The 13,645-nt window shown below is 56.0% G+C and overlaps 1 protein-coding gene across 3 annotated transcripts; it reads left to right on the top strand.

Moving 5' to 3' along the window:
- Positions 1-561: 561 nt before the first annotated feature.
- On the top strand, positions 562-13,427 carry TBX3 (T-box transcription factor 3). 3 transcript variants are annotated; one of them, XM_074921127.1, is made up of 8 exons: positions 562-604; positions 2,221-2,665; positions 4,529-4,796; positions 6,074-6,220; positions 8,415-8,491; positions 9,822-9,979; positions 11,265-11,968; positions 12,783-13,427. In XM_074921127.1, the coding sequence occupies exons 2-8, from the start codon at positions 2,271-2,273 to the stop codon at positions 13,227-13,229; spliced, it is 2,196 nt and encodes a 731-aa protein (XP_074777228.1). In that variant the 5' UTR covers positions 562-604; positions 2,221-2,270; the 3' UTR covers positions 13,230-13,427. The 3 variants fall into 3 exon arrangements, with proteins under 3 accessions (XP_074777228.1, XP_074777227.1, XP_074777230.1); XM_074921126.1 differs by lacking the exon at positions 562-604 and adding an exon at positions 1,211-1,623; XM_074921129.1 differs by lacking the exon at positions 562-604 and adding an exon at positions 5,880-5,887 and having other exon boundaries at positions 1,667-2,665; positions 4,529-4,800.
- Positions 13,428-13,645: the final 218 nt, after the last annotated feature.

Here is a 13,645-nt window from a genome sequence, read left to right as displayed (position 1 = left end):
GCCCGGGCGCAGGGAAAGCCGCACTTCCCGTCTCCTCCCCGCGCACCTCATGGAAGAGGAGGGGTGTGGGAGCGTAACCCTCTCGGCGCCGGTGCCAGCCGAGTGGCCTTAATCCTCAGCGCCAAAGAAAGAAAGAAGAAGAAGAAAAAAAAAAAAAAAATTAAAAATCCCATTTTCCAGCCCCCCGCCCCGCCTCGCCCGCCGCGATTAGCAGCCGCCGGGTCCGGGGCTGAGCCGAGCGGCCGCCCCTGCCCGCCGCGCCGCAGCCTCCAGCCGCCCACGGCAACCAGCGGAACGGCGGCCGCTGGGCAGCCGGGCCGAGCCCCGAGCCGGGGGGAGACCCCCAGAGTCCACCCCCCCCCCGCCCCGGCCGGCTCCCACCCCCCCGGGGCTCGCCCCCAGATTTGTGAGAGGAAGGAAAGCGCCCGGCCTGGAGGTTCCGTCTTGTTTAAGGAAAGCAACTTCCCGGGAGGGGGGGGGAGGAGAACGGAGGGGGACAGCCGGAGCGGGGGGTGACACCAACCCCGGCCGTTGTGGGGGCCGGCGGCAGCCGCGACGCGGCGGGGATGGGCGTGCGGCTTGGCGGGCCCTGCGGCCGCCCGAGGTGGGTTTGGAGCTCCGGGGGGGGGCGAAAGGGGGTCGCACCCGGGGTCCCCCCCGCTGCTGGCCGGGAGGCGGCGGCTGCCGGGGCAGAGCTCGCAGTGCCCGGCCCGGTTGGGGTGCGGAGCGGCGGGGCGGGGGCGCAACCCAGGGCCGGACCCTCACCCCCACGCGTGGAGCCCCCCCCCCACGCCGCCGCTCCCGCGCTGCCGGCAGCCGCTGCCCTGGAAGCTCCAGCCGGGGCGGGCGGGCGGAGCGGAGCGGCCGGCAGTGCCCAGCCCGCCGGGGCCGCGGGAGGCCGGGGCCGGGGGGCGAGGCGGCCCCGAGCACCCCCCCCTAGAGGCGGGTGCTCCCGGCCGCCCTCCCCGGCGCTGCCTGCTCCCTCCCCTCTGATCATGTTGACATATTCACACGGCCCGGAGTACTAGTGATGCTTTGCTGCAGCGTTACAGTTTCCGACACCTTCTTTTTATAACTCGGCTCTGTCCCCCTTCCACTCGACCTGTCAAAACCACGCCTATGGAGCCACACAATTGGTCCGAAAGCGTCAAAGAGCCAATCAAGGAGGCTCCAGCTCCCTTGTAACCCACAACACATCCATACAATCTGGTGCAGGCAGAGCACAGGCTCACAGGGGATTCTCAGAGCTGAGAGGCTCCTTCTCCCTCTCTCTCTCTCTTTCTCTTTTCCTCTCTTTCTCCCCTCCCCTTTTTCTCTTCCTTTCTCTTTCCCTCTCTCTTTCTCCCTCTCTCCTTTGCTGGAGCGCTGCTGGAGAGGAGACAGGAGTGTAATTCTTCCTGATTTTTTTTTTTTTTTTTTTTAAGGCAGAGTGAAAGAGAAAGAGGGGGGGGAATAAAAAAAGAAAAGGAGGAGGGTGAAAGAAAGAAGAGATCCTGATGGAAATCAGGGCACCCTGACCAGCTCCTGCTTGGAGAGGGGGGAAGGCGAGGCGGAAACAAGATTTCCCTACAAGTTTTTGCTGCTGAAGGTTGCTCAGGAGCCTTCCTCGGTCGGCGAGGGGGGGTGGGTTTGTTTGCTTCTTTCTCCTTTCCCTCCCTTCCCAGCCTCTGCTCCGCAGCCTGACCGTACGGAGGAAAGGTGGAGGGGTGGGGGGGAGGGGGGGGGGAGAACCAGCCACCCAAAAAGAAAACCCAGCTTCGAGCCGTCACCCTCCGCCACGAAAGAAGAGAAGGGGGATTGAAACTCAGAGAAAAAAGAAGAAGAAGAAAAAAAAGGATCTCGGCTTGTCCAGCCCTTCTGCGGCAACAGGAGCAGACAGCGAACCCGGTGGATTTTTTTTTTTTTTTCCCCTTCTTCGGCGTTTCTTTTCCAGCGCAAGGACTTCCACTCAGGAAAAAAAAACAAAAAAACAAAAAAAAACAAAAAACCGCAGAGACCGAACACAAAAAAAAGCAAGACTAATAATGAACAATCCTGTTAATCCGCTGTCCCGAGGGCTGGGGATGTGCCCCGGCTCGGGAAGTTGTAGGCTGTAGAAGTTCTGCCTCTCCCCCATGTACTGTGCTGTCTAGAGCTTGTTTCCCCCCCACCCTATTTTTTGGTGCTTTATTGCTGTTATTATTATTATCTTAATTTTTCTTCTTCATGATGTGCTGTTAGAAACCACTCCGGGACTACTCCAGCAGTAGGAAGACCGAGGAGTGGAGTGGATGAATATACCGATGAGAGATCCAGTAATCCCTGGGACAAGCATGGCTTATCATCCTTTTTTACCTCACCGGGCACCGGACTTTGCCATGAGCGCTGTGTTGGGACATCAGCCTCCCTTCTTCCCGGCTCTGGCTTTGCCTCCCAACGGGGCGGCCGCCCTCTCCCTTCCCGGGGCTCTGGCTAAACCCATCATGGATCAGTTAGTGGGGGCTGCAGAGACTGGTATCCCCTTTTCTTCCCTGGGTCACCAGGCAGCAGCCCATCTGAGGCCTTTAAAAACTCTGGAGCCAGAAGAAGAGGTGGAAGATGATCCAAAAGTGCATCTGGAAGCCAAAGAGCTTTGGGAGCAATTCCATAAAAGAGGCACGGAGATGGTGATTACCAAATCGGGAAGGTAGGTCTGGGTCGGGGGTTCGTGCCTTTCCCCCCCCCCCCCCCCCCGTCTCCCCCACCCCTCAGTCTCTGCACCCCATCAGGCTGCTGCAGGGCAAGGCTCTTGCACCGGTGCCTTTCTCCATAAAGCTCCTTTCACCTGAAATTGTGGAAAGTTTTAGGCAGCTGAAGGTCTGAGCCCATCTTGGGCACCACGCTGCAGGGAAAAGCTCAACCATGAACCGGCCCTGCTCGGCGTGTGCAGGGGGCAAGAGGGTCCCTTCATGGTTCAGTAGCTTAATGCTTTCTAGAGAAGACTGGTAGCAGAAAGAAAATAATTTGGGGCTGGCCTGATTTCAGCCTTGCTACACATAGATTTTCTTCCTTAAGAAAGAGAAGGGGGAATAAAGAAAAAATTCTTTGGAGCGGCGTATCGCTGCTGGTGAGGCAGGAGCTGCAGGAGGGCAGATAGGCTCAGTTTATCAGTTGCTTCTCTTGTGCCTCTCTGTCTGTTGGGATCTGGGCGTGCATTTGTGCTGACTAATTCTATCTGGAAATGCACAAAAAGCTGACAAAACCACCCGGCGGTCCTGCAGCCGCTGCTGTAGTGGCAGGGGAGGTTTTGCAGCTCTGCGCTGCCTGTCCCTGTATTTATATAACCTTCACGTGGGAATGAATGAACAGACACGGCTCGTCCACGCTCGGCATTTCTGCTTTTTATAGGTTTACCCATCTGAAATCCCTCTCTATATTCGCTACTCATTGACATCCGTGCTCTTTTACAACTCTACCTATTGCTGTGATGACACGTAGGGAGAAAACCCCCTTCGCACCAGGGTGTTTTTCTAAGGGACTCTCTTAGAAACCTCCCAAGCAATTCGCGTGTAATTTGCCAGGAGAATTACTCGAGGAAGCCACTCCTGAAAAGTCTTCTTAGATGGCCTTCAGCTGCCTTGCTGGAGCTTCACCTACTTGCAGAGCACCAGTTGCAGGCTACAGGCTCAGGGGAAAAAAACCCACCAACATAAGAGCAGCAAGGAAGGAAAAAAAAAAAAAATCTCCCTCGCCCATTTTCCTGCTTTTCCGAAGTTTTCTCTGTTAATTGTGGTCAAAAGTTTTTGCGGGAAAGCCTCGGCGAGTATTAAGCACTCTTACATGTTGCAAAGTCATGTGTTTCCTTTTAAGTTGAGATTGCTGAATGCCAACCGCTCGATATAATAAACAGCAAATTTGTGGTATCCTGTTGCAGTTTCGAGCTGGACTTGGGAGCGGAGGGGAGCGGGGTTTGCAGGGAGCCCTCAGCACACGCGGGTTATCCCCGGGAGGCTGCAGCGCTGGGAAAGCCACGGCAGCCACCCTGCCCTCACTGGTTTTTTTTTTCTCCTCCTCTGCAAAGTGAAAAATTCCCCTCTCCGCTCTTCGTCGGTGGACTGGGTTAGAATAATGTGGAATATTTATTTTATCGGGGTGCGAGCTGTTCCCATTGCTTTGTTTAGCAGGCGAAAAGGAAAATAATGAGAGATCCGAGAGCCCCAGATGAGGCTTTGCTGTTGAGGAATGGCAGAGGGTAGGCGCCTGCTGATTTCTAGGCACCGCGTACCTCTCCCCTCCGCCTCCCATCCCAGGGACCATTTTCTCCTGAAACTTTTAAGCGTTTGGGAAACCTTTCCGCTGAGGGCGGGGGGAAGCCTTTTTGCAGGGGGGGGGGGGGACGGACACGACATACGACTTCTCTGCATCTGGGAGCTGAAGTGATTGCTTGGTAGACGCGCTACTGAGATTCAGGAGCTTATTTAAACGCTGTAATTTATTTTATTTTATTTTATTTTCGTCTTGTCTTTTTTTTTACCCCCCCTCCCTCCCCCGTCCCTCTCTCTGCCCATAGGAGAATGTTTCCTCCATTTAAAGTGAGATGCACTGGACTGGATAAAAAGGCCAAGTACATTTTATTGATGGATATTGTGGCGGCTGACGATTGTAGGTACAAATTCCATAATTCCCGGTGGATGGTAGCCGGCAAAGCTGACCCTGAAATGCCAAAGAGAATGTACATCCACCCGGACAGCCCGGCCACCGGCGAACAATGGATGTCCAAAGTCGTCACCTTTCACAAGCTGAAGCTCACTAACAACATCTCTGACAAGCACGGATTTGTGAGTGCTTTTTACACCTTGCTTTGCCCCCCACCCCCCTTCCCCTCCCTCACCGCCTGCCCGGAGCAGGGGTCCCGGCAGGGGGGACCCTCCCGGGAGCGCAGTGGCGGCTCGGCCGGAGCCGTGCCCGCAGTCCCGGCTGCAGCTCCCGCAGCGGCAGAACGCGGGGGAAAGGGAGAAAAAATGCCCTGCTCCACGCACACGCGGGCTGGGCATCGGCCCCGTGTATCGATCCCTGATTTTTTTCTGTTGCTGAGGTCGCGATTAATCACTCGAGTTTACTCCGTAACCTCCCCGTGCCATTCAGCATTAACTTTAGAGATATTTCCAGCATAGCGCAACTCGATATTTCTCGGGGTTGTGGTGACTTTATATATATCTCTCTATATATTTTTTTTTAATAAAGTCGATCACACTTTTTAGGCATAGGAAAATGATATGCATGTGTGTTTAAAGGGCTTAAAGGCCTAAGTATGCAAACATTTAAATATATATTAATCTGGATAATGTAAAGCAAGCCGGAGTGAAAATAAACAGGGACCAAAATCAGAGGTCAAGTTGCCCATTCATGTCTATCCACTCCTTTACATTTACTGGGTGTGCAGAGATAAAAACTTACCCTAAGAGTGAAATCAAACAAACCTGCTGATAAGTGCTCTGACGATCCTTGCCATTTCTTTCTACTCCTGGGAAAGCCTCCGCCTCGGAGCCGGGGGTTGCTGGTGGTGGCCGCGGTCGGGGGATCTCTAATGTGCCGAAGATTGCATTTGCTGGCTGTGATTTGATTAGACGATACATTTTTGCCTTTCGCAGAAGGCCTTAAGCGGATTGGGGCAGGCAATTAGACCTAGCCAAGGCCCTCGTGGTGGTGTTGCTATTGTAGCTGCTGCTGTTTCTTTACTTGATTTTATTTTTTTTTTTTTCACTTTGAAATCAAAACACATTGCGGCCGGAGCCCAAACAGCTTCTCCCGCTCTCCTAGGAGAGCTCTGCTGGGATTTTAACCCCCGCCCCGAGGGGTCCAGCCCAGAGCCTAACCCCGGCAAGCTGGAGCTGTCAGTGCTTTTTGTTGGATGCTGCAAGGCGTGTGCGTGTGTTTGGAGTGTGCTCGGCGGGGAGGAGGAGTGAGGGGAGGAAGGAGAGGGAAGGCAAATTAGGAGGAGAAAGTGCCGATGGCTGGGGGAAGTGCGAGGCGGGGGTGCTGCTCCAGCTGACCGTCTTCTTTCCCCCCCCTCTGCCCTCTCTGCTGCCGGCCGCTGCCCCCCCCCCCCCCCCAGACCATTTTAAACTCCATGCACAAGTACCAGCCCCGGTTCCACATCGTCCGAGCCAACGATATTCTCAAGCTTCCCTATAGCACGTTCAGGACCTACGTTTTCCCGGAGACTGAATTCATCGCAGTGACCGCATACCAGAATGATAAGGTAAGGAGATTAAGAAAGGATTTGTTTTACGTGTTTTGGCTTTTAAGAGAGCTTTTACTCTGCATTGTTCCCTGAAAAATCACGAAGCCCATCCCGCTCCTCTCTCTCCCCCACCCCCCGTTTTTCCCCCAAAACCTCCTTGATCCAACTTCGGGAAGGCGCCGGGGGAGGGGGCCGGGCACTCTCCTAACGCCGACCTCGGGGAAGGCAATTAAAAGGGGGTGCTGTTTAGAGTGTGGGGGGGGTTTCTCTCCCCGGTATGGGGAAAGGGGTAGGATGAGGTTGGGATCGGTGCTCTCAGTGTGGATTTAATCTAAGATGCATCAGGAAAAAAAAAAAAAATCGGCTCCGTGTGTCGAAAGACAGAGGGGGGAGAGCAGCAGGGCTGGAGATTTTGTAATTCTTCCTGGCCTTTGTGCTGTTTTAGCTCCTTTAACAGCAATTGGCAATAAGGCTGGAGCGCACGTCTGGTTCCTATTATTATTATATTATGATATTTTTTTTTTTGCATCCTGCAGTGTTTTATTATTTTTTGTGGTGCAGAAATATGCTCTGATCAGAGAGGGGTATCTCGCTTGAATTTAGCTGGAAGGTCTGAAAGAGCCAGTGTGAGAAAGTTTTGCAGCGCTGCAGACGCTGCCTTTCCATTTCTGCTGGTTTATTGTCACTTGCGACGAAGGTGGTATATTTGGGAGAGTGGCAAATGGCGAATTTACGGTAATTAAGTCAAGTGGAAGGAAGCGAAGGAGCCAAAAAAGGGGCTTTGATTTTTTTTCTGTCTGTAAATTATAACTTTGCGTGCGTGTTCGTTAAGCGCAGAGGGGCTGGATGTGTAGTGCCCGCTCGCTGCAGCTTCCCCGTGCCTCTCTCTACCCCCTCCCATCCTTCACTATTCAAAACGAAGGGGTGAAGAGCGGAGGGGTCTGCACCCTTCTGCCCTCGGTTTCCAAAAAGCCGCTTCTCCCTCGGGGCTCGGGCTGTTTCCCTCTCTTTCTGTGGCCGGGCGCTTGCAAGGAAACGGAAAGAAAATGTGTGTACAGAAAGTAGACTTTGCTTTGGGACTTAGACCGGGATGAACAGCCCTGCTGATATCAGCTGGGGCCGGCTTGGTTGAAGGACAGAAATGAGCATATTTGTCTGATTGCCATGAAATCGCCCGGAAAGTGGCGTGCGGGAGCGGCGGGGAGCCCTCGGCTCCGGCGCGGTGGGGTCGCCTCGCCGACAGGTCGGACGGCACGGCCGGGATCACCTGGATTAAAAGTCCTGCTGGGTTTTAGCAGTGGGTTTTCCTGCTCTTTCCTGATCCCGCGTGTGCGGCGGGGGCGGAGGGGGGCGGGGAGGGGGGGGCGGAGGGGGGGTGCCTCGGGAGCCAGGGCCGGTCCTGCCCGGCGCTCAGCCGCAGGCAGGGGTTTGCTCTTCGGGATCCTGCCCTCCGATCAAATTGGAGGGTTCCAGCCCAGGACCGGGAGCGGGAGCAGAGTGGCGGGCAGGCGGCATCCCCTTTCCCACCGCCCGCATCCCATTATAGCGAGGGGAGCCCCCGGACGGGCTTTGGAGCCGCCTCCGTGCATCGTACGTGCAGGCACGGGGAGTTGCAGGGTGCCTGGCATCCCCCCCCATCCCTCCAAACGCAGGGAGAAATAGCCATTCCCTGCGATAACCTGAACTCCGAGGAAACCCCCAAACATTGACCGAAAAATTTACACACACACTGCCCCCAAAAATCAGCTGGCTCCTGGCACCCCCAGCGCCCCAACACACACGCACACACGGAGCATAATGCGATTATATAAAGTATTTTATTATAGTAAGGGGGTGGGTATGATTCCTTTGTGGTTTAATTACGGCATTTAAAGAGTTTTAAACGCAGGCATAACTTGCATGGATCGCATTGCACGGCTAAATTAATTCCGATGCGGTGGCAGCAACACGGGGCTCTTTCATTGCCACCATAGCCCGGGTCCCTGGTCAGCCCAGCCGGGGGAATGGGTGCGAGCTGCTTCCAAACCAGCTCAGAAAAACACAGAGATTCACCCCAAAACCAAGGACCTTTGCCCTCTGCCCTGTCCTGCTCCTGCTGGGGTCCTGCTGGCGCTGGCAGAACTGGGGAGAGAGGTTTTTTGCTGCTGTTTTAAAATACAAAATTTTATTTATGCCCCAACCTCCTGCCTATTTTTTTTTCTACATCCTATAGATCACTCAATTAAAAATTGACAACAACCCCTTTGCCAAAGGTTTTCGAGACACCGGGAATGGAAGGAGGGAAAAAAGGTGAGTCTGAAAAGATTATATATAGGCTCCTCGTTTGGTTTTCATGTGTAAAGCTCAGAACATGAGCAGAGGTCAAAATCACCTCGCCTGGCCTCCAACCCACACTTCTCCCCACCAAAATTCATAAGCATCTTGTCATTAATAACGCCAAACTGATTGCATGGGAAATCTTTTCTGCTTTGCACGTTTATTTTTTACATCGCAGGGGCAATGGTGGTACACTAAACAAGTATCACCGCAGGAAAAAAGTTCCCTTAAAAGTTTGAGAGGGAATAATACATTATAGCTTGTATCTGGGACTGGGAAAGAGGGAAAAGTGAGGGCAGAGCTGGTTGCTGGTTGAATCTCCTCTGGTATTTTCCCGAGGACTGTATCAAAAAGACTAAAGTGTGGAGGAGAAACATATAAATAAACTGTTTTGACAGAGGTGTCTCATGAATACGGAAGTAATTAATGATAGAAGATTATTTTTTTCCAAAAGCAGCAGAATGCAGTTTGTACCCCAGGTAGACAGATGGACAGAACTCGTTTTAATGGGACTCAAGATTTTTATATTTAATATTAGAGAAAACAGAGAAAGGGATGGGTTTTTTGGTTGATGGTGGATGCCTTTGTTTTGTTTTGTTACAGCAGACAGGATATTTTAGCCATTTGCACTCGGGTTTAGATAATGAATAAATCTGTGGGGTTGTGTTTTTTTTAAGAAAAAAAAAAAAAAAAAAAAAAACGGGAGGGGGGGGAAAATGTAATGTAAAACAAGAGGCCTTTTTCCCTGCCCAGCACTGAGCCTAGCATGCACACACACACACACACACGCCAGCTCCTCTTGTCCGTCAGTGTGAAAATAAAACCAACACTGGAGCCACAGGACGGAAATGATTTCTAATTTCTCTCTAAATATAAATAGATTTTTACTCCGGGTTAATTGTTGGTGAAAAGATTACATAAAGTGCCTAACAAAATAACCACTTCCTAGCAATCTTAGCAACCATTAAGATGGCTCATATCTCTGGAACATCCTCGCCTTTTAAAAGCTAATCTCCAGGGAATGCTTCCCTCTCCCCTCCGCCCCTTGTCTTTAATATCTGCCCTCGCTGAGGAGCTGCTCACCGCTTCCAAGAAATCTCCTCTCATTAGCAGCCAAGTCCTGCTTGCGAGAAACGCGCCCCCCCCGCCCCCCCCTCGAGGGGACCTTAGCCCTTAATTCCCCTGCCCCAGTCATCCCCAAACAGGGACATGAGAACGGGCTGGGGAAGGGATGGGGGGTGCTGGGGGGGGTTCCTGGGGGGGTGCTGGGGTCCGCTCGCCCAGCGGGTGCGTGTGCCCGCAGGAAGCAGCTGACCCTGCAGTCCATGCGGGTGTACGACGAGAGGCAGAAGAAGGAAAACCCCACCTCGGACGAGTCGTCCAACGAGCAGACGGCCTTCAAGTGCTTCGCCCAGTCCTCCTGCCCCGCCGTGCCTGCCGTCGGCACCTCCAGCCTCAAAGGTGAGAGCTGCGGCCCCCGGACCCCCCCGGGTCTCCCCAGGGAGACCCTGGGCACCTTCTCCACGGGGGGATGGATCCTGGCCTGCACCACTGCCCGCTGGCACCGGCCTGCCTGCCTTCTTTCCTTTCTTTATCTTTCCTTCCTTTCTCTGTTTTCTCTCCTTGCTCTCACTTCTTTCTCTTCTTTCTCCCTTTTCTTTTCCCTTCCCTCTCGTCCTTCTTGCTATCTTTATCTTTTTCTTTGTCTCTCTTTCCTTCTTTCCTTCTTTCTCTCACTCTTCTTCTTCCTTTCTTTCTATCTTCCCCTCTCCCCTTCTTTTTCTCTCTCATCCTCTTTCTCTTCCCTCCCCACTTTCACTCTCTTTCTCTCCTCCCTCTCCCCCCAGCCTCCCTCTCCCCCTGCTGCACGTTAATTCCTCCCCTCCTTGGTTCAGAAAGGAGCCAGCTCCGAGTCAAGGGAGCAAAGACAGACCACGGGGCAAAAGTTCAAAACTGGAGTCACTCCATTAATATTCCTCTCTGAATCTGTTATTAGAGGAAGGATCTTTCCCCTGGATACAGTCCCGAACTTTGTTATAGAAAAGTCACCCTCGGTTTCTCTCCGTGCGGGGTTGGGAGCTGTCTGCAGCTCTCTCACATGTATTAATCCATCCAGGGGCGGGGGGTGCAGGGTGCGGGGGGGAGGAAACAACCTCTTTTTTGTTGTTGCTTTACTCGTTTGTTTAAAGTCCTGCCGAGCTGAGAGGAGAGTAGCTGGGAGGGGACCCGAAAAGCAAAGCAGAGCTTCGCACCTGAGGCGCTGAAATTAGGAGATGAAGTGCAGAGGAATCCAGCGAAGCCGTGCATGAGTTTGGGGTGGGGGGCAGTGGGGGTGTCCAGGGGGTGATGGAGGCGGGTGCGTGAGTGTGTGTGTGTGTGTTCAAAATTTGCCCACTGAAAGAGCTGAAAACTTTGGAAAAGTTCTTAGGAGGCGCATCCCCAAGGCTCTCTGACCCCGCAGCCGGGGGGGTCCCCGGTGGGTGCCGCAGCCCCTCCTCGGGGCCACCGCTTTGTTTTGCAGCCGTTTTTGCTGCGCTGTGTAAAATTCGGGTCGGCTTGGATGGGGCAGGCAGTGGGAGCCGGGGGGCGAGGTGGTGAATTTATTTATATAATAATAAAAAAAAGGAAGTATTTACACTTAAATCTCTGGTGGGGCAGGAAGAGCCTCTACCCCCTCTCCCAGCCCGACGGGGAGTTAGGGACGGGCAGTGCCGGATCCCAGCGCCGGGCTCCCTTTGTCTTGCAGATCTCTGCCCTAGCGAGGGAGACAGCGATGCAGACAGCAAAGACGACCCCTTGCTAGAAGCCAGCGAGGCGGGCAAAATCAGCACGACCACCGCCACCACCCCAGCGCCGGCCAGCTCCGCCGCGGCCGCGGGAGACGACCCCCGGGAGAAGGGGGGCAGCCCCTCCAAAAGCCACTTTTTCCCCGGTGACTCGGCAGGGAGTCGGAGCCGAGAGAGGACGGAGAAAGCCCCTCCGGACTCTCGGCACAGCCCGGCTACTATCTCTTCCAGCACCCGGGGGGGAAGCCTGAGCGGCGAGGAACTGAAAAGCCCCCTTAGGGATGGCCCCAAAGTAGATGAGAACCGGCTGCTGGGTAAAGAGCCCTTCGCCCCCCTCACGGTCCAGACCGACAACACAGCCCACCTGAGCCAGGGACACTTGCAAAACCTCGGCTTCCCCCCGGCCCTGGCCGGCCAGCAGTTCTTCAACCCGCTGGGGAACGGGCACCCGCTGCTGCTGCACCCCGGGCAGTTCGCCATGGGGGGGGCCTTCTCCGGCATGGCCGCGGGTATGGGGCCACTGCTCGCCACCGTCTCCGGGGCATCCGCCGGGGTCTCAGGACTGGACAACACGGTCATGGCCACGGCGGCGGCCCAGGGACTCTCGGGAGCGTCGGCGGCTGCTCTGCCTTTCCATCTGCAGCAGCACGTCCTGGCGTCACAGGTACCGCACCCCCCCGCTGCCCCTCTGGAACTGGGGGGCCCTGGCCCTGGGGAAGGGGGGGAGCAGCAGGGCACCCCCTTTAGCTTCCCCGCTGTGGGTGTCCCGCCCCCCCCCCCCCCCCAACTCTCTCTGCATGCTCAAGCACTGGGCTTGGGGGAAAGGCAGGGGCAGGAAAGCCCCGGGGCGGGGGGGTTGGAGGGGGGTGGCCCAGCTTGAACTCCCGGAGCTCTTCCATCCCCCTCGCTATGCTCCCTGGGACTCTGTGCCGGGGCCAGGCCTCTGACCCCCTCCCCCGCCGCGGGGCTTGGCGGCCCCCCCGGGGCAGCCCCGCGGTGCGGGGCGCGTCCCAGCCTGCGGAGGGAGCCGCCGTCGCGGTGGGGGACGGAGAGATGCCTGGGGCTGCCCTGCGGGGGGGGGGGGCGAGGGGCGGCGGCTGTACCTGCGGGGACACAGCGTTTGCCCCCGAGAAAGAAAGGAGGAGGGTGGGGGAGAGACACCACGGCCCTTATCTCATTTCGCCCCCGTTGGGCCACGACCCTCCCAGCGGGAGGGGGGCCGGCGGGTTGGGGGCCGTGCAGGGCTGAGCCTCGGCAGGGTCTGCCTCGGGGAGAGGGCGAGGCGGGTGGTTTTGGCCCCGGCCCCGGGAGGACGGCTCTTCATCCCCTCCCGTGGGCTGTCGGCCGCTGTCAGCGCTCCCACTGGTGTGTGTGGGGAGGGGTGCTGGCGTGGGGGTGCCGTGGAGCATCCCCCGGGGCGGGGGGATGTGCAGAGCGATAACCCTTGCCTTTCTCTCCCCTCCCCTCCCCTCCCGCAGGGCCTGGCCATGTCTCCTTTCGGCAGCCTCTTCCCCTACCCCTACACCTACATGGCGGCGGCGGCCGCCGCCTCCAGCGCCGCCTCCAGCTCGGTGCACCGACACCCCTTCCTCAACGCCGTGCGGCCGCGGCTCCGCTACAGCCCCTACCCGCTGCCCGTCCCGCTGCCCGACGGCAGCAGCCTCCTCACCACCGCCCTGCCCGGCCTGGCCGCCGGCTCCGGCGAGGGCAAAGCTGGGGGGCTGACCACCAGCCCCGGCTCCGTGCCCCTGGACTCCGCCTCGGACCTCACCAGCCGCTCGTCCACCCTCTCCTCCGGCTCAGTCTCCCTGTCCCCCAAACTGGGCGCAGACAAGGAGGCGGCCACCAGCGAACTGCAAAACATCCAGCGCCTGGTCAGCGGGCTCGACCCCAAGCAGGACAGATCCCGCAGCGGCTCCCCGTAACCCCCCCGGCCTCCGGGAGCTCATTTCAAATCAGTCTCGCAGTGCACTTTGTTTGAAAGAAACCACATCCTCCACCCGCGAGTTGTTTGTTTTCACCCCCCCTCCTTTATTTTGTTTTTTCTCCCCTTTTCTATTTTTTTAAATATAAAATCCCCTGGCGTCGTGTGCGCGCTTATCAACAAAAAGGTGTCTGGTGAAGCAGGGGGGTGAGGGTAGGGAGAGGGTTGGGGATGGGGGAGTGGAGCCGAGGGGGGAGAGCTGGGTCGGAGGCTGCTCACAGGGAGTGGGCTGGCCCGGCCGGATCACTGGCAGGGTTGTGGCATCCTCCTTTCTTTCTTTTTTTTTTTTTTTTTTTAAATCTGTAAAAAAAACCAAACCAAACAAACCCAAATCACCAAAAAACCCAGAAAAAAGAG

The sequence above is a fragment of the Athene noctua genome, chromosome 17 (genome assembly GCF_965140245.1).
Source record: "Athene noctua chromosome 17, bAthNoc1.hap1.1, whole genome shotgun sequence".
Classification (NCBI taxonomy): domain Eukaryota; kingdom Metazoa; phylum Chordata; class Aves; order Strigiformes; family Strigidae; genus Athene; species Athene noctua.
The sequence above is the reverse complement of the archived record's forward strand: the minus strand, read 5'-3'. Positions and strand labels throughout refer to the sequence as shown.